The sequence below is a fragment of the Bos grunniens genome, chromosome 2 (assembly GCF_055505025.1).
Source record: "Bos grunniens cultivar Pamir isolate PY7600 chromosome 2, Bosgru_T2T1.0, whole genome shotgun sequence".
NCBI lineage: Eukaryota > Metazoa > Chordata > Mammalia > Artiodactyla > Bovidae > Bos > Bos grunniens.
The window spans coordinates 45,163,084-45,181,305 of NC_141166.1; the positions used below are offsets into that span (position 1 = coordinate 45,163,084).

Sequence of the window (18,222 nt, forward strand, 5' to 3'; positions counted from 1 at the left end):
ATACCACTGGATATAGATAATAGTAAAGATAATGACCACCATTTTCTAAAGAACCAGGGTGGAAGGTACTGCCCTGGAACACTGTATGCATCCATCTCACAAGTCTGATCTAGAGTACCCATTTTCCACATATGGAAACCACTTTAAGGGATCAGCTTGCCTGAGACCACTCAACTATCGGGCTTCTCTTGTGGCTCAGCTGGTAAAGAATCTGCCTGCAGTGCAGGGAGATCTGGGTTCGATCTCTGGATTGGGAAGATCCCCTGGAGAAGGGAAAGGCTACCCACTCCAAGTATTCTGGCCTGGAGAATTCCAGGGACTGTGTAGTCCATAGGGTCGCAAAGAGTCAGACATGACTGAGCAACTTTCACTCGACTATTAGTATTTAAGACATGTCTTTTTTCCTTATAAACTTGCACTAGCTTTTGCCTATGTAAGTATTTTTATTCTTGAACATATGAGTTCTGAAAACCAAAAAACACTGCCACACAGGGTCGATACAAATGCAAATGTAAATATTTATAAGTGCCTGATCCCCTTCATCGGCTCTGGGCTATAATGACTGAGTCTGAATCCTTCCAGTGAAGTGCAGGAGATAGGAAGTAGGTACACACTTGTAGGAAGTCATAAAACACAGTATTTGGTAGTTTTTTAAAGATAATAATGAAAATAATAATGATGGGAAGAGATGACTCATGAAATTTGACAGTATAGAAATAAACAGGATATATGTTGATATATTATCTGAAAGACGTACACACTTGGGAGACATGTATATGCATGTATATTTAAGTTCTTAAAGGAAACCCGAGTCATAAAAATACATATACCACAATAATTGTTGGAATAGAGTCATCTTAGCTAGGACTAAATTTTCATCCCCTGAGAAGTGAGACCAAGTAATTTAATATGTTAGGTGGGAAGGAAAAAAATGGTCAGAATTTAGGGACAGAATATGAGGATGAACTTCTCAAACATTATTATTAATAAAAAGATGTTATAATGATAATCCTGGAAGTAATAAGGTGGAGTTTATAGTCTTATTTTTTAGTTTCTAGCATGTTAGTTGAGAGAATTGATTTTCAGGTCTATGTGTATTTCCAGAGTAATAAATGGATTGTGTATAGTCAATATTTTCTTTTGGCACTTGGACCAAGATTTTAGAGCATCGCTTTTTAGTTACAGAATTTTAGGAATTGTCTGTCTCATTCTAATATCTGGCATACATAGAGAAAAATAATCTGGTAGCATGATAGTAATCCAATATTTCTTAATTCTATTCTTAAATGTTTTTATTTACTTATCAATTTTTTTGCCTTTTGTCAGAGAATGCAAACTTTCCAAATCAACATCATTTAAAAAATCAAATGATAACCTTTCTTTTCTAATAGCTGTTCATTTTGGTGGGGGGGGTGGGGGGTGGAGCAATTTCATTATATACAGTCTTAACTCAGAGTTGCTGTGAGTTCAGTTCCAGACCACTGTAATAAAGTGAATATTGCAATAAAGCAAATTATATGAATTTTGTGGTTTCCCAGTGAATATATTTAAAGTGTGCAATAGCATTATGTCTGTAAAAAAAGAAAACACAATGTACGTACCTTAATTTTAAAATACTTTATTGCTAAAAATGCTAACCATCATCTGAGCCTTCAGCCCGTTGTCATAGTAACAGCAAAGATCACTGATTGCAGATCACAATAACAAATATAGTAATAATGTAGAAGTTTGGAATTTTGCAAGAATTACCCAAATGTGACACCAAGGCATGAAGTGAGGAAATGCTGTTGGAAAAATGACACCAGTAGACCTGCTCCAGGCAGGGTTGTCACAGACTTTCAATTTGTTTCTTAAAAAAACAGTAACTACAAAGTGTACCAAGGGAAAGTACAGTAAAACGAGGTATGCCTGTATTCTGTTTGGAGTCTTTAAGAAATCTAAATGTCGAGCTTCCAGTTTTTAGCAAAGAATGTCTCCTCCATACTCACTCTTAGCTCTTGTGTAATTTTTAAAGTGGTGGAATAATAGTGTAGGGTAAAAAGGAGTAAGGCAGCAAATTTAGACAATTTCACCCCTAATAAGTGAAGTCGCTCAGTCGTGTCCGACTCTTTTGCGACCCCATGGACTGTAGCCCATCAGGTTCCTTGATCCATGGGATTTCCCAGGCAAGTGGATTGCCATTTCCTTCTCTGGGGGATCTTCCCAACCTAGGGATTGAACCTGGGTCTCCCTCATTGCAGGCAGACACTTTACTGTCTGAGCTACCAGGGAAGCTATCATAAATAAAGCATAATAAAGCAGTAGTGTGACATTAATAGTCTAGGCCCTGGCATGAGATGGCATGGTTTCAACAACTGATTCCTTCGCTTGTGAGCAGCTTTGAATGCTGTCTTATCCCTTTTGTCCCTCAGTTTCTTCTCATATAGTGGAAATAATAATATGTAACTCTTGGGGTGTTCATGAGGGTGGGATGAGCTAATATATATGAACTACTCAGCCTAATGCCTGGTATATACTAAGTGCTCGATAAATGGCACTTTAAATACAGTAACAACATCCTAGAGGAACAGGTTACCTCCTAAGGCACGGGTGCAGAGCCTGGATGACCAAAATGAAGGCTGTAGAAGGAATGTCTTTATTTTGTGGGCAGTTGAAAAAGAATTCTTGAGGCCCTAAAATGAAGTTATCTGCAGATACTCAGTCATATCATAGTTCTCTTCAGGGCAGTATTTGGATTCTCAGGTTAGAGAATAGAATAGAGGATCACCTCTCTGGTTTTCTGTATTGTATTAATAAAAAGCACTCCCTTGTACAGAATGATGAAAACACAAACATACACTCAGGCAAGCCGCTGCTACAGTTGAGCACCCTCGAGTGTTAACTGCCTTCTGGGAAATAGAAGGAATCAGAGGAGGATGGTTTGTAAATCACCGTAAAGAGAGGGCGTGGCGATAAAGGCTCAGCCATCCTGCAGCCCTGGGTTCAGATATCTGAACCTGGCCCTGTAGGCGAGGCCTCGGGGAAGCAGGAGATGAAGAACAGCTCTTTAAGCCCTAGTTGGCAACACTAAAGAAAACACTTTCAGTCAGCTCATTTTATCTTCTTCATGAACTGTGGACCTTTCTATGTTATGCACGCTGTAGCCCAACACCTACTTCAAGCAGCTGGCAGGTAGTTCTTGCCCGTTAAATCTTGCTTGAATGAGTGAATGAAATAAAATTCCCCATCCTTCTTTTACAGAAAAATACATACACCTCTACCTGTCCTTTGCTCTTGCAAGATTCCTATGTTGGTTTATTATGACTTATACGGATCTTGTCTTCCCAGGTAGCACTAGTGGTAAAGAATCCACCTGCCAGTGCAGGGGATGCAAATGACTCAAGTTCGATTTCCTGGAATAGGAGATGGCAACCCACTCTAGTATTCTTGAAAATACTAGGGCACAGTATTTTCCATGGGCACAGGAGCCTGGCAGGGCTACAGTGCATGGGACCGCAAAGAGACACAACTGAGCGACTGAGCATACAATAAGGGCAAGGGACTAGATTCCAAGAGAAGGCTGTGGAGCCTGTACTATCAGGGGGAAAACTGTTAAGTATTGTTTTGCTAACCTGTTACTGTTGACGGCTTAATTGTTTAAAATTCCGACTGCAGCCTTCAATAACTAAATTGGCTTTGATATTAAATGTTTTCTCATTGGGGATGAGCTCTATAAAGCAATGAATAGAATGGAATAAATGGATTTACAGTTCTCTCATCAACCAGAGGGATTGATTTTTAACACTGCAGATATACATAACTTATATTTGTGGCCAAATTTTCCTGCTGCATCAAAAACTTATAAAATTGCTTATTTTATTGCTCTCATGGGTTTTCACAACAAACATTTGGTTAGAGAATTTATACAGCCTCTTGTAATTGAACATAAATTTCAATATTTCTCCAGGTGAAATAAAATTTTTCCACTGAAAAGAGAGGTAGTAATTAACAGTCATTAAATCCAGAACCAAGTGTGATTTAGGGTTTTTCTTCCCAGGGAACTAGAGGTTGTGGCTTAGTAGAGTTAAAATACTTTGAGTCTATTCTTGCACTTGCATTTTGTAGCCAAGGTCAAGTCAGTCACCTCCCATCCAAGCCTCAACCAAAAAGTGCATGCTGCGGTAGAGGGGCCGCAGAGCGATGCTCAGTCCACAGCAGGGAGCACGGCCACACGTGTGACTCACTGCCGCTCAGGTGCTGTGTCCTGTGCTTCAGCCCAGGTGCTCCCCTCCAGAGACGCACAGGAGGCTTTACCAAAGACTCTCATCTGGAGTTTTCTGATTCCATGATTTCAGTTCATTCATTCATTTACTTCCGTTATAGATTAAAAATTTCACTGACTTCATTAACCTTGGTAGACTTTGTTCCTTTGAAAGGTAGAAAGGGGTATTTTGGAGTTTTCCATGATGGGAAGGATTTTTTTTTTTTAACTTTCAACATCTTGGCCTAAAATTTAACACAAGTTGCCTCCTTGTTTCTTAGGACCATTTACTTAGGACCATTTTATTCAACCGTATGGATATTTAAGAGGTATAAATGATTTGGCCATTATTCCAGTGACCTGTAATTTGTCAGGATATGTTTAAGCTTTGATAGAATTTATCTCTTGTTTCTCCAGGGGACTTAGTTGGGTTTTGCCTTTAATCTTGCAGCATCCGCAGATCCAGAAGAAATCTCAGTACATCAAATACCTTTGCTGTGATGACATGAGGACCCTGCACCAGTGGGTCAATGGTATCCGCATCGCAAAAGTAGGTTTTCTTTTGGTTTGATAATGGAATGATGGGTATTTAATGATATGGTTTTGGTTGTCATGACAATTATTGTTTGTTTCATATTCATAATTTTGCCAGTGTCTCAGTCTCTCAGGCCTAAGTTTCATGTTTTAAGTGTGTTTTTTCTCGGTGATGGGGATAAAATTTTACCAGCTGGCATCCATGGTAAAAGCTTATGTAGCACCAAAGTGATTTATTTTGGCTTTGGAGAATGCACTATATGGTTGTTATATAGCAGAGTTTAGCCTGAACAAAAGAATTTTTTTTTTAATTCAACTGCCTTGGGGTTGGGGGGGAAATGAATATAGGTGGATTGTGGAACACTTTTCGGGCAATGAAAATATTTATACTCTGTACGATACTACAGTGGTAGATACATGTCTTTATATACTTGTCCAGACCCAAGAATGAACCTAAGGAAGCCCCAGGTGTCCATGTGGGCTAAATGATTATAACAAATGTACTACTCTAGTAGGTAATGTTCAGAGAAGGCAATGGTACCCCACTCCAGTACTCTTGCCTGGAAAGTCCCATGGATGGAGGAGCCTGGTGCGCTGCAGTCCATGGGGTCGCTAAGAGTCGGACACGACTGAGCGACTTCACTTTCACTTTTCACTTTCATGCATTGGAGAAGGAACTGGCAACCCACTCCAGTGTTCTTGCCTGGAGAATCCCAGGGACGGGGGAGCCTGGTAGGCTGCCGTCTCTGGGGTCGCACAGAGTCGGACACGACTGAAGCAACTTAGCAGCAGCAGCAGCAGTAGGTAATGTTAATAATGGGAGATGCTGTGAATGTACATGGGAAATCTACCCTCCTCTCAATTTTGCTGTGAACCTAAAAGTGCTCTAAAAAAAAGAAAGTCTTAAAAAAAATTTTTAAGGACACCTTAAAGATGATATGTAGTCCTTGAAAGGATATTTATTCACTTTTAAGTAACTGAAAATTTATTATAGACATAAAATCAAAGTTGCTTTAAAAATAACTGAAAAAATATTTATGTTGATAATGAACCTAAACAGCATCAAGTATTAACTTCTTGCTGCCTTTCTAAAAATGAGGACAGATAAGAGTAGATTCCAATTTACTGCTATTCAAAGAATTTTTGAAGTATTATAGGGTATTAATTTTAATACAAACTGTGAGTCAGTAAACAGAAATGTGTCCCCTTTTCCTACCCTGTACACCCATATCATACCCAGTAAAGTTCAGATGTCCTCATTTAGTGCTTTCTGTTTAGTATGGGAAGCAGCTCTACATGAACTATCAGGAAGCTCTGAAGAGGACAGAATCGGCTTATGATTGGACTTCCTTATCCAGCTCCAGCATTAAATCAGGATCTAGTTCTTCCAGCATCCCAGGTAGGATGAAATGCCCAGGAACTCTACTACCAACAGGAAGGTGTCTGTATAGTGACTGATAGAGACCCGGTTATCTCAGAGTGATTTTTTTAAAACTAGGGCTATGCATAATTTCTAAATTTTAATCAGTAGGCACATGTGCTATTATTATTTTTTTAATTTTTAGAGCAGATAAGATCATGGCCTAGTTCCCATAATGTTTTGAAATGGAAAACCAGTATATGAAGTGGTAAAGCCAAGAGTTTTGTTACGAAGTTTATTTAAAAATCATATTGCTGAAAGCAAGTGTTGATGCACAGCTGGGGTAGAAAGTTGCTTGGAGAAGAGTACTCAGAATCATCATGAAACTGCCCTCCAATCCCCACAGGTTTCCTGACATTTCAGTGGAGTGGAAACAACTAGAATTTGTTCAGTATCAACAGTTAAGGAAGCTGTTTAAGTCAAACTTTCTAAAGTTTTCAGAGGCAATCAGTGATACTAAAAAGGTGCTTATTTTCAGATTCCCACATCCTTTAAACAAGGATGCTATGATCACATCTTAAAATAAAGGCTTCTTTCCCTTTAAAATTTAGTTCCATAAATGATATCTGTATCATCTAAAAGCATACTTTTTTGTTCTAATGGCCTACTTTATGAAATAATTAAGAAATATTTATTTGATTTAGAAACTATATGACTAGATCTCATCCCTAAATAAGTAAACAGAAGCGCATTGTGAATGTGTGCACACATGGGCTAGTGTCCACACATACACTCTTTGGTCTGTCCACCTGGAGGGCTAGAAGCAGTGACAGCCCAGTAGCAGTGAGAATACCAAAAGCCTTGACCTTGGTTTCTCGATGCCATTTTCCAAAACAAAGGAGCCAGGGCTCTGGTGAGTGGCTGGTTCTAGGGCTGTGGCAGAGAATATATAAGATGAGCCTGGAGCATCGTGTGTTGAAATGCTCAAAAGAACACAGGGATGGGAGTCTATAAAAGGGACACAGGACTCAACCTACGAGAGCTCTCAGTAGCCAAAGCTGGAAAAATTCAAGCAATGAGATAACATAGGGCTGTACTCCAAATTATAAAATAAATAGCCAGCTGTCCATGGGGATATAAATAAATAATTAAATAAATGGAGAAGAGGAGACCAATATCCTGTACAGATTTCTAAGTGATTTATGCAGATATTCTGCCCTCAAGGAGGTAGAGCTTAACTCCCCCCTCGTTAATTGTGGGCTGTGCAAAGTGACTTGCTCCCCAAGAGCACAGAGTGGGGACACATAACTTCACAGTGAAGGAACCGGCCAGCACCTCGGCCGGCTGATCAGGGTAATCAGTCATATTGATAGCTTGTACCTTTGGTGCAGTGTGATGAGACTGGCATTTTCCCTCTCTTGGTCTTCCTCCCTAAATCCCATAACTTAAAAGAAAAAACATCAAACAAATCAAAATTGAGAGGCATGCTGCAGAAACCCTGACCAGTATTTCTCAAAACTCTCACGGTCATCAAAAACAAGGAAAGTCTGAGAAACTGTCATAGACATGACATGACAGCTATCTGTAATATGGTAACCTGGATGAGATCCTTGATCAGAAAATGGAAATTGTGGAAAAACTAGTGAAATCCAAATAAAGTTTGGAGTTTAGCTAATATCGAGTATTGGTTTCTTAGTCATGACACGTGGACTAGAATATTATAACATGTTAATGAGGTAAACTGGGTGCTAGGTATGTAGGAACTCTGTGCTAGCTTTCCAACTTTTCTGTAAATCTATAACTGTTCTAAAATAAAATGCTTCTTGAATTGGGAGGAAGAAACCTTTGTGGCAGTGGATTAGGAAAGGCAAAGTCAGAAGACTGTGTCAAAGCAGGGTTATAGAAAATGGAATAAGAGGAAGATTGAGAAAAAAGATGCATATTTTAAAAATTTATGCAGCACTTAATTTGGGTGCTTCCAAAGGTATTTTATGAAGTGATACAGTGCCTTTTCCCACTCCAGAGTCATCTGTCTGTATAATTAAGTATTAGGAAGACTTTTAAATGTAAATTGTAAAATCATATACATTGATGTGAAAAGAGCTCAAGAAGCTACATGTTCCAGCCTCTTGTCTTAAAGATTGCTGTCCTTTAATCTACTCTAGATTACTCTACTCAGATACTAAATTAAACTGTTAAGAAAATAGTTGGTTTTATCATCTATTGCTTATATTTTTTACCCTGAAGATACTGTCTTAAATTTATCTAAAGGAGTTTGTGGCTATTATCTTTGCAGTATTTTGATTAATTTGGCTGGACTTATTTAATACTGCAGTCTAATCATATCCTCTTCTCACAGAGAAGCAGGACTAGCTTTAACATTTGATTCTCTGACCAGATGCCAGACATTGGACTAGGTGCTCCCATAAGGTTATCTCACCTGACTTGGTGTCCAGCGAAATTGTCTTTTTAGTTCCTTCACTGTAGATGTCAGTCAGATTCCACTGTATCCTCAGCCATTCCCAGGGCCCTTGAAGATGTCTCCATGCCCTTGAGGAAGCCAGCCTGTGGCACAACTGCTTCATTGTGGTGCCAACACCCGAAACCCTAGGAAACACACTTCTCACTTGGCGGTCAAATTCTCAGTATTGTTCATTGCTGGGATAAAAGCAGTAATCATCATGTATAGATCTGAATTCATAAGTGAGAAGTCTCTGAGATGGCCTGGAGCCCGGGTTACGTAAAAAGATCAATTTTCAATGTAAAAAGATCTGTTCTCAAATGTAATGAAGATATGTTTTAAAAAAACCACTCTTCTATTCATGGTTCATTAATTTTCTTACTTGCTAGGAGTTCTTACAAGATATGTTGTCAGGATACCAATAATGTTACATGAACCTTTTGTTGTAATTATCAGTTTCTCCTGATGAGCAGTTTAAAAAGAATCGAGATCTCCTATTTGCCCTAGGATGCGAGAGGTTTTCTAGTGGAAAACAAGGGCTGTGTCTGTGTGAAATGGGTCAGGTAAAAGTAACTTGCCGTTCTGCATCCTGTCTAATCTAGAGTGAAAGCTTTATACAAACGTACATATTTATACTGTCCCAATACTTATTTAATCTGACTTTTGAAAATGTTTCAAACAGAATCTCAGTCCAATCACTCCAATCAGTCTGACAGTGGAGTGTCTGACACCCAGCCGGCAGGACACGTCCGTTCCCAGAGCATGGTGAGCTCCATCTTCTCCGAGGCCTGGAAGCGAGGCACGCAGCTGGAAGAGTCCAGCAAGGTAATATTCGGGTCAGGGCAGAGGGGACGTCTCTCTAGTGTTCTGAGGGGAGGAGGGGGAGCGTAGTGCTCTTTTATTCCTTCATTAGGAATCTTTCTTGGCCTTATCTCAGTATTCTTTCTTTGCTTCTCAGAAATGGATATTTATGAATTGGCTCTGATGATCTAAGATCTCAAAAAAAAAACCACCACCACCTAGCAGTTTTATCAGTGGCTCAGAATTTTAAGAAATGACAATCTCCCCCTTTCCTCTCTTAATTTGGATGGAGCAACAACACCCTCTAGTGGCGATACCTTGCTGTTGTTCCAGAGAAACTGCTAAGAGTTGCTTGTTACTTTATTGGCTATTAACTTATTCAGACTCCTTTTCTTTTATGCTTTTTGGCATTTCTTTGCACATTGGTGAATTTTTCTCAATTTACAGTTTACGTGGAAGACAAAATTCCCATTAATCCCCTTAAAATACTGGACCTTCAAGCCTTGCGTAGAAGGTTGTTCATTGACGCTGAAGGACAAGTGTAATTAGTGCAAGGCTGCTTAGAAACAGAGAGGTTCTCTGGCTCACCATATTACGCTGTCTCTGATGTCCTGTGGGCCGTGGTGGCCCAGCTCTGCCACTCTCAGCGGCACAGGCGCACGCTGAGGCGAGGAGCCAGAAGCTTGCCCGGTCTGGCCATTCTGTTTTCATCCAAAAATCATTTTTGTTTTTGTTTTTCTTCTCTGAATCACTTACACAAGTACATTCAGTAAGAGTTAAATGGATATTTCCCCTCAATTTATTCCTTTATTTCCATATATGGTTGATTAACTGGATTTGGGGAGGGTGGAAGAGGCATAGGTAGCCCAGTGTGGGGGTGGAACACCTTCTCTTAGGAATAAATATTTGAGAATTGGGGCCAATAACCTAAATTCTCAAGACAATGAAGTTTAACCCCCTTACCAGAGGCTCAGACTTTTAAGGAATTTTTTTCCTTCCCATATTTAATCAATTTGAATGGAACAGCACTATCTGGTGCTGATATTCCATATATATTGTGGAGAAGCTGCGCTTACAAAATTCAGGTGCCTAAAGAAAAGTCCTTTACCTTACCGAACTTAATGGTGTCATCCACATGCATTTTAAATGGTGGAACTAGCCAACTGTTAGGAGAAAGGCCCAGGGAAGCAAAGGGTCCAAATGGTCTGTGATCAAGCAGCAGAGTACCTCATGGCACATAGCTTCAGAAAGACCATGAACTCTGCCGCACAGCAGTGGCACTGTGCTTGAGTCGTGACCCCCTGTATGTTTCTTCTCCTTGTTACCACAGTCTCAGGTGCCAAATGAGAAGGCCACCACAGCTAAGTTCTCCACCCCTGCAGCAGCCAAGACAGGGTCAAGTTAAGGTCAGGGGCTGTTCTTTGGAAGCACATTAACCTGGGTGACTCCTGTAACCAGATCTTGCAAACTAATGCTTTTATGTTGATGTGCAGTTATTAAAGGAACATGGGAATGACCTGATGGGCACTAGAACTTAGCACTGTCATGAGCCTTCTAGACTACTAACCTAAGCATTCCCAGTGCTAATTAGATGTCATTCAGAATTGAAACAGATGGTTTATCTTGGATCCTCACAGTTTGTTCAAAGAGCCCAAAAGATATACCCAGAGTTACTAAGCCGAGAGTCCTTCCTCTGCTCTCAGAAGCACTTGAACCACATTCATGCATGAGCAGCTCTAGAAAATAAATGCCCGGGTGTGGCCCTTTGGGCCATGCCAAGAGGTGCTCAGATGGGCTGGTCAGTAGGTTGTTGGCAAACTCTAGCTCCTGTGTCTTGATACATTTCCTTTAGCCTTCCAAAGTTTCCTCTCATTTTCTTCTGGCTTTTTCTGTATGGTATTTTTATGATCTTTAGCTGTAATGTTTATGAAGCATTTCTTTATGTATTTTCCAGTAAAACAAATGTAAAGAATACCCCCCCTTTACCTGCATTGCTGGACTTCTGTGCATGTTGGATGCAAGTGTCTCACACGAACACGAGTGTGTGTGTCAAGCTCATTCATTGCTGTGTGACTGTGCACGCCTGCTGAACATTCTCATACTCATACCGCTCACTAGCATCAAAAAGCCATCCTCATTCTTCCGGAGGCCCTCCACCAGCTCTCCTAAACCCAGTTATGGCATCTGCTTGATGTGGATGCAGTCCTGGACTGAAAGGTGAACTCCAGTCATCTCATCTCCCTCTGCCACAGTCCAGGGGGCGGTCTGTGCTCCGAGGCCCTGGCGCTGGCCCCGGGGCAGGGTGTGTGAAAACCAGAGGTCAGAAAGCAGAGGGCATCATCCAGACAGACTTGCCACAGGAAATTATCCCCAGGCAGTTAAGCAGTCTAGGCGTCTGAGAAGATTGGTAGGTAAACAGATTTTCTCCAGGCCCGTTACCCTGGGAGTTGGACTTTAGCCTTCCTGCCGTTGTCCGTCTTTACCATCATCAGCTGCTGCTTCCTTTCCTGCATGTCTCTGATTCCTTGCTTTTTAGTTTAACAGTCAAATCTTAACCTCTGTAACTGTTTTGTTTGTTGTGTTTTCTCTCTCCCAACCTCCCTTTTATACTCCTTTTAGGCCAGAATGGAGTCTGTGAATCGACCCTACACTTCACTCATTCCCCCTTTATCCCCACAGCCCAAGCTAGTCACCCCCTACACGGCCTCACAGCCTTCACCACCCCTCCCGCCCCCACCTCCTCCCCCTCCTCCTCCCCCGCCCCCTCCGCCTCCGCCTCCCCCTCCCCTCCCCAGCCAGTCCGCCCCATCTGCGGGCTCCGCAGCCACAATGTTTGTCAAGTACAGCACAATAACCAGGCTGCAGAACGCCTCTCAGCATTCGGGAGCCCTGTTTAAGCCTCCCCCCGCATCAGGGATGCAGCCCTCGACCTCACTCTCAGTGAAGCCTCAGATCCTGGTACCCCCCAATGGAGTGGTGCCTCCCCCGCCCCCCCCTCCCCCGCCCCCCACTCCCGGCTCGGCTATGGCCCAGTTGAAGCCCGCCCCCTGCACCCCATCCCTGCCGCAATTCAGTCCCCCACCTCCTCCACTGAAGATCCATCACATCCAACATGGCACGCAGACAGCTCCTCCAGCGCCCCCACCTCCTCCTCCCGTCCCTGCCCCACTCCCTCCCCAGGCCCCCCCCAAGCCCCTTGTGACCTTGCCCCCAGCAGCGAGCACCAAGACTGTGCCACCCGCAGTGACACAATCGTTGCCACCCACACCTACTCCGCCAGTGCCCCCAGTAAAAAAGCAGCCGGTTCTTCCTGTGTCTCACGTTCCACCCTCTCCCCCTGTTCCTCCGGGTCCGGTGCCCCCGCCCACGCTACCCAAGCAGCAGAGCTTCAGTGTAAAACCGCCCCCCTCCCCGCTGTCCCCGGCGCCCTCTGTGGTGAAGCAGATAGCCAGCCAGTTCCCCCCACCTCCAGCCCCACCTCCCGCCGAGGGGCCGCCCTTAAAGCCTGCCTCGGTCAGCCTCACCCCACAGTCCCCCCCTGCCGTGAAAGCAAAGCCCAAGTGGCAGCCCAGCTCCGTCCCTGTCCCTTCTCCGGACTTCCCCCCTCCTCCCCCAGAGAGCAGCCTGGTGTTCCCTCCTCCGCCCCCACCGCCACCCGCCCCGGCCCCGCAGCCGCCACCGCCACCGCCGCCGCCAGCCACACCCGCAGCGGCTCCTGCCCCGGACAAAAGCAGCTCTCCGGGCAGAAAGACCAGTAAAACCTGCAGCCCCGGGGCAAAGAAACCGCCCCCGACCCCGCAGCGCAACTCCAGCATTAAGTCCAGCAGCTGTGCGGAGCACCCTGAGCCCAAGAAACCCTCAGTGGACAGTCTAATCAGCAAGTTCGCATCGCCAGCCGAACCGTCGGGGTCTCCCAGCAAGGAGACCCCACCACCTCCAGCAGCACCCCCCAAGCCAGGAAAACTCCATCTTTCCGGAGTTAACCTTCCCGGGGTGCTCCAGCAAGGATGCCTGCCTGTGAAGGCGGCTGCGCTGAGCGGGCGCGGCAAGGACTCGGCGGTGGAGTTCCCTTCTCCTCCGTCCGATTCTGACTTCCCACCCCCTCCGCCAGAAACCGAGCTTCCTCTGCCCCCCATCGACATCCCAGCAGTGTTCTCAGGAAGCACGTCTCCAAAAGTGGCCGTTGTTAACCCGCAGCCGCAGCCCTGGTCCAAAACGTCGGTGAAGAAGGCCCCTCCGCCCACGCGACCCAAACGGAACGATAGCACCCGCCTCACTCAAGCCGAGATCTCGGAGCAGCCAGCCACGGCCGCAGTCGTGCCGCAAGTGCCCACCTCGCCCAAATCCAGCCTTAGTGTCCAGCCTGGCTTCCTGGCTGACCTCAACAGGACACTGCAGCGCAAGTCCATCACCCGGCACGGCTCGCTCTCCTCCTCCCGCGTGTCTAGAGCGGAACCCACGGCCACCATGGATGACATGGCACTGCCCCCGCCACCCCCCGAACTGCTTTCAGAGCAGCAGAAAGCCGCTTACGGAGGCAGTCATATATCAGGCTATGCAACGTTGCGGAGAGGACCGCCTCCCGCTCCCCCCAAAAGAGACCAGAACACGAAGCTCTCAAGAGATTGGTAGCTACCGTAGGATTTTATTTTCATGCAATCTGTAATCAGTTCTACAATCAGCTTACCTGATCATCTATGAATTCAGGTGTTCAGAGCCTCCTGGTATGTCGTCGTTATTCAGGTAGTGTTCAGCTGTGTGCGCGCATACATGTGCGTGTACACACAGCTATACATATATAGATAGGTAGCGTGTATGTATATATATGTATACATATATCTATATGTATATATATAGCTGAAAGTGATTCTATTTATTCTTTCTCACTAATCTGAAAACGAGTTTTGTGTATTTTGGGTGGCAGCGGCATGGAAGGGGATATATGTCTTGTCCCTTACGATTTCTGTTATCATTTGGGTTGGACCAAAAACTTCAGACTTTAGAAGATATTTTATAAATGTCCATGTGCGGCCTTTCTGTGCATGTTGCGTATTATATATTAAGGATAGATGTATAATGTGCTATTTCTCAGTTTGAGAAGACAACCAGAATGTTTGGTGTATCTATGGGGCTTTTGTGGTTTTTTCCCCCAGTTGGCTGAAGTTAGAACTGCTTGACACTTCATTTCTCTATAAAGGGGCACTTTAACTAGGAATCAGTTTCATAGAATGGGTCATAGTGCAGTGTGGGGAAATTTTCAGACACTCTGTGTGTGGTTGTGCATAGAAAACAGTAAATGTGTGGTGTAACTAAACCATTCTAGTTGCAGTACTGCTGCCATGACCCCACCGGAATCTAGAGTGTGCCCTGTCACAGGGAAGCTCTTCGCCTGTAACACGTGGATAATCTAGTGCTGTTATCCTGTAGTTCTTTCTGTACTGTTGGGATCCTTTCCTCGAGCTTGTGAAGTGCCATTAAGTTTGGTTTCATGATCCTTGCTTTGATTTATTGTAAAAGACTATCCAACAGGATACCCTCGGAATGCTCTGTCCCGGCGTGTCTTTGGGTCACCAGTTACCTCCTTATAGTGTGTGCTGTGAGTGGGTGTTGATATTAGGTATCCATAGACAGCTGCTATATCAGATACTCACATCCTTTGTCCATTATGTTGCATCATTACGAAAAACAAAATCACCTTCTGAAATGTGTCTTTTTTTGTATTGCTCTCTGAAGGGATGGATTAGAAAAGAGAAAACTGGCCCCTGTGCAGCTGTCATTAATTAGGTTTTTTGTAGCTGGTAATGTGACATACAAAGAATTCACTTAAGTATGGGACTGTCATAGAGGGAGGGGGGAAAATGAGTGTTTAGACGATTTCATCCATAGTGACCGGAGCACAATAGGGTCCTTGCTTGTTGTAGCCCGGGTGTAGAGATTTGTCCAAGTTACCAGGTATTCTGATGGAGTCTGTAGTCCAAGGACAGTAAGTGACACTACATACTGTGCATATGCAGTTCGGTGTAACATGGAACCATTGCTCTAACGACACACTGTAATTCCATATGCTTCACACTGTACTTCTGGATGTTTTATTTTCCCCTCTGAATTTTCCTTGGTTTGAGAAATGTGTACTGACTTAGCAATTTGTGATGATAAACTGACCATTAGGCCAACCTTAGAACTGCTCTTAAACGAGAGAATAAAAAGTACTTCCCCAGCAGTGATAAGTCAGCACACCTTGTAATGAACATCTGTGCCTGTTGTGAATAGGGATCACCGGTGCAACTGCGTAGTGTTCGACCCTATCTGTAAGGAAAAAGTGATGTCCATAAAGTGGGACAGAGATGGTAAATATTTCAAGAGTTAGCAAGATTGTGCTGTGTACACAGGATTTCTCACTCTGCAACAAAGTACTGCATTAGAGAAAGTGGAACCCCCTCCCCATTGTCACATCTCCACGATGTGATAGTATACTCCTGTTTATAGAGCAATAAGAATATATACCAGTGTGCATTTGTTATAGCCCTGCTTCTTTAAAAGATACTTTAGATCTTTTTCAGTTCACAAAGTTTTATGTGCTTGATATTCTTATGGTTATGAAGTGACCTTTACCACATCTAATCTTGTTCATTTAAGCATGCACTGCAATTTGAGTACATTTGAGTAACACTGCCAGGCGCCACTGTGACTCAAGAATGAAGTGATTCCCCAGTCTTCTGCCCACAGCTGTATCTTCTAAGGATCACCCTTATTTGTGAGATAGAGGACTTTTAAGACTCTGAATCCAATGGTATAAACATTCATCACTAGGGTTTTTTTTATTGTGGTGGTGGTCTTTTATATAAGGATGGACAGCTCTCCCTGAGGGAAGAAATCATGTTTCCTCAGTCTTCCTTCACTCCTGATTTGAGCTGTAAAATCCAACCTTTTTTTTTTTTCAGCGGGGGATTTCCTGGGCCTTCTTGCTTTTGTCAGTCCTGACGGTAGTTATCCTGAACTGATGCTGCTTCTAGTGTATCATTTTCCTGAAAGAGCAGATATCCTTTAGAACATCAGGGACACCAAGGAGAACACTGCCAGAGGACAGGAGCTGTGTCAGTGGCGTGGTGACTATTTGACAACAGGCTGTTGCCCGTTACATTCTTCCAAAGACAAAGGGCGGCTATTAATCAACTTTTTTCCCCCTCTTTATGTGAAACTACTGAATCAAAAAAACCAAAATGATACTTTAAATACACTGCCAGTGTTTTACTCCCTGGGTTTTTTTTTTTTTTTTTTTTAATTGGGATTTTTGTTGGGATGTGGTTTGGAGATTGTTATCTGGGCTCTCTTCTTCCCTGGTGTGTTCAAGAAAAACACTGCCAGATGACACTGGTACTGTGCCTTCTTCCACTGCCTCCTGCTCCGCTCCTCTAACCCAGCAAGGCTTCTCCAGGTCAAGGAAGAGTCTTGTCAGTTGGCTTGGCTGTACTGAAAAATGAATAGTATCCTGCTGTTCAGGGCAGTGCAGACAGGTGCCTGTTAAGAGCTAGTGACTTGCTATTAGTGACATCCTTAACTTGTACCACAAAATTTCAAAATTGGATCCAACCTATGCTTAAAGTTTTGGCAACAACTCTGAAGGGCAGCAAAGTCTAGTCTGTTAAAACATTAAGTTCATAGTTATGTTAGATTATTCTATATTGAGGCTTGGCTTTTATTAGCCAAATACATTTTTTTTTTCCTTAGCTGCTGTAGAATTCTGCTCTTGGAAAAAGTAACTACTCTTAAGGTTTACAGGTACCCACTTCACTGTAAATTGGTTTTTTTTTTTTATTTCCGGGGCTTTTTAAAATAAGATTGCTGATTCTTCAGAAGTTACAGGAAACAGTTTTCATCAGAACATCTCAGAGGAATGTCCCACAGACCGTCCCACAGTCCTCGGACATCAAGGTGCTCCTGCCCACTGCCGGCATAGCCTGCTAAGGAAGGGCTGCGAACTATTTCGGCAGTCCCATCTCCATGTAAGTTTACTTGCCACTAAAAGCAGTCCTAAGGAGATCAAAAGTAAACAGAATTGGGGGGATCATGAAGAATAATTCCAATAGGAGCTGTGCATCCAATTAAGAGTTTCAGAAGCTGCTATTCTGGGAGAATACAACTGCTAATAAGTTCATGTCAAGGCTGTTAGGCTATAAGGAGCCTGAAAAAAACTTCAGGTAATGGTCGGATTGATTTGACTATCAGGCCACCAACAGAACCCCTTATCACTCTTTTTCCCACAGTTAAGAGCAATTTTATGTTACAAACACAAGGTGATTTTAAACAAGAAAACCTTTTCCTAGTTTTCTATATTACCAAACTGTTTCATGTAGGTTTTATGTAGTTAACTTTAGAACAATGTATAACTTATGTAATCTGATAACCTCACAGATTTTGTTTAAACCAATTAAAACTGTATGATCCTATGTGATTATAGGTGTAATGACTTCCTTTAAATAATTTGGATTTGTATATTTATAAGAGGATGTTTATTTCTAAAAATCATTTTAGGTTGCAAGAACCTTTTGGCACTTGAAGTTTTGTTTTATACACTTCACATTATTTACACATAGCAAGTTATTCCTGACGCTGTAGGAATGTTTGCCCACTCACAAAGTTGAGATGTGATCCATGGAGAGATGCAAGTAGTACAGAATTAAGATGTATTTTCCTTTAAAAACTGAATGGAAGACTATTATCTCTTTACTAGTCTCCCTCAAAGTAAACACATGTGCAGTTCTTAATTGTGCCCTTAGAAGGTCTATATGTATAAGAAATTCAAAATTTAGCTGTAGAATACACTTG

The 18,222-nt window shown here is 42.9% G+C and overlaps 1 protein-coding gene across 17 annotated transcripts in view; it reads left to right on the forward strand.

Annotated features, from left to right (window-relative positions):
* Positions 1 to 18,222, forward strand: part of RAPH1 (Ras association (RalGDS/AF-6) and pleckstrin homology domains 1) — a 102,949-nt gene that overhangs the window by 83,505 nt on the left and 1,222 nt on the right. For 5 of the 17 annotated variants that reach the window (XM_086344646.1, XM_086344654.1, XM_086344672.1 and 2 more), the window contains 4 exons: positions 4,692 to 4,790; positions 6,053 to 6,173; positions 9,278 to 9,420; positions 12,016 to 17,399. In XM_086344646.1, the coding sequence (XP_086200772.1) occupies positions 4,692 to 4,790; positions 6,053 to 6,173; positions 9,278 to 9,420; positions 12,016 to 14,028 (2,376 nt within the window). In that variant the 3' untranslated portion in view covers positions 14,029 to 17,399. Of the gene's footprint in view, positions 1 to 4,691; positions 4,791 to 6,052; positions 6,174 to 9,277; positions 9,421 to 10,726; positions 11,961 to 12,015; positions 17,849 to 18,222 lie in introns of those variants that run through there. The other 12 variants (XM_086344692.1, XM_086344713.1, XM_086344755.1 and 9 more) reach the window with 7 other exon arrangements.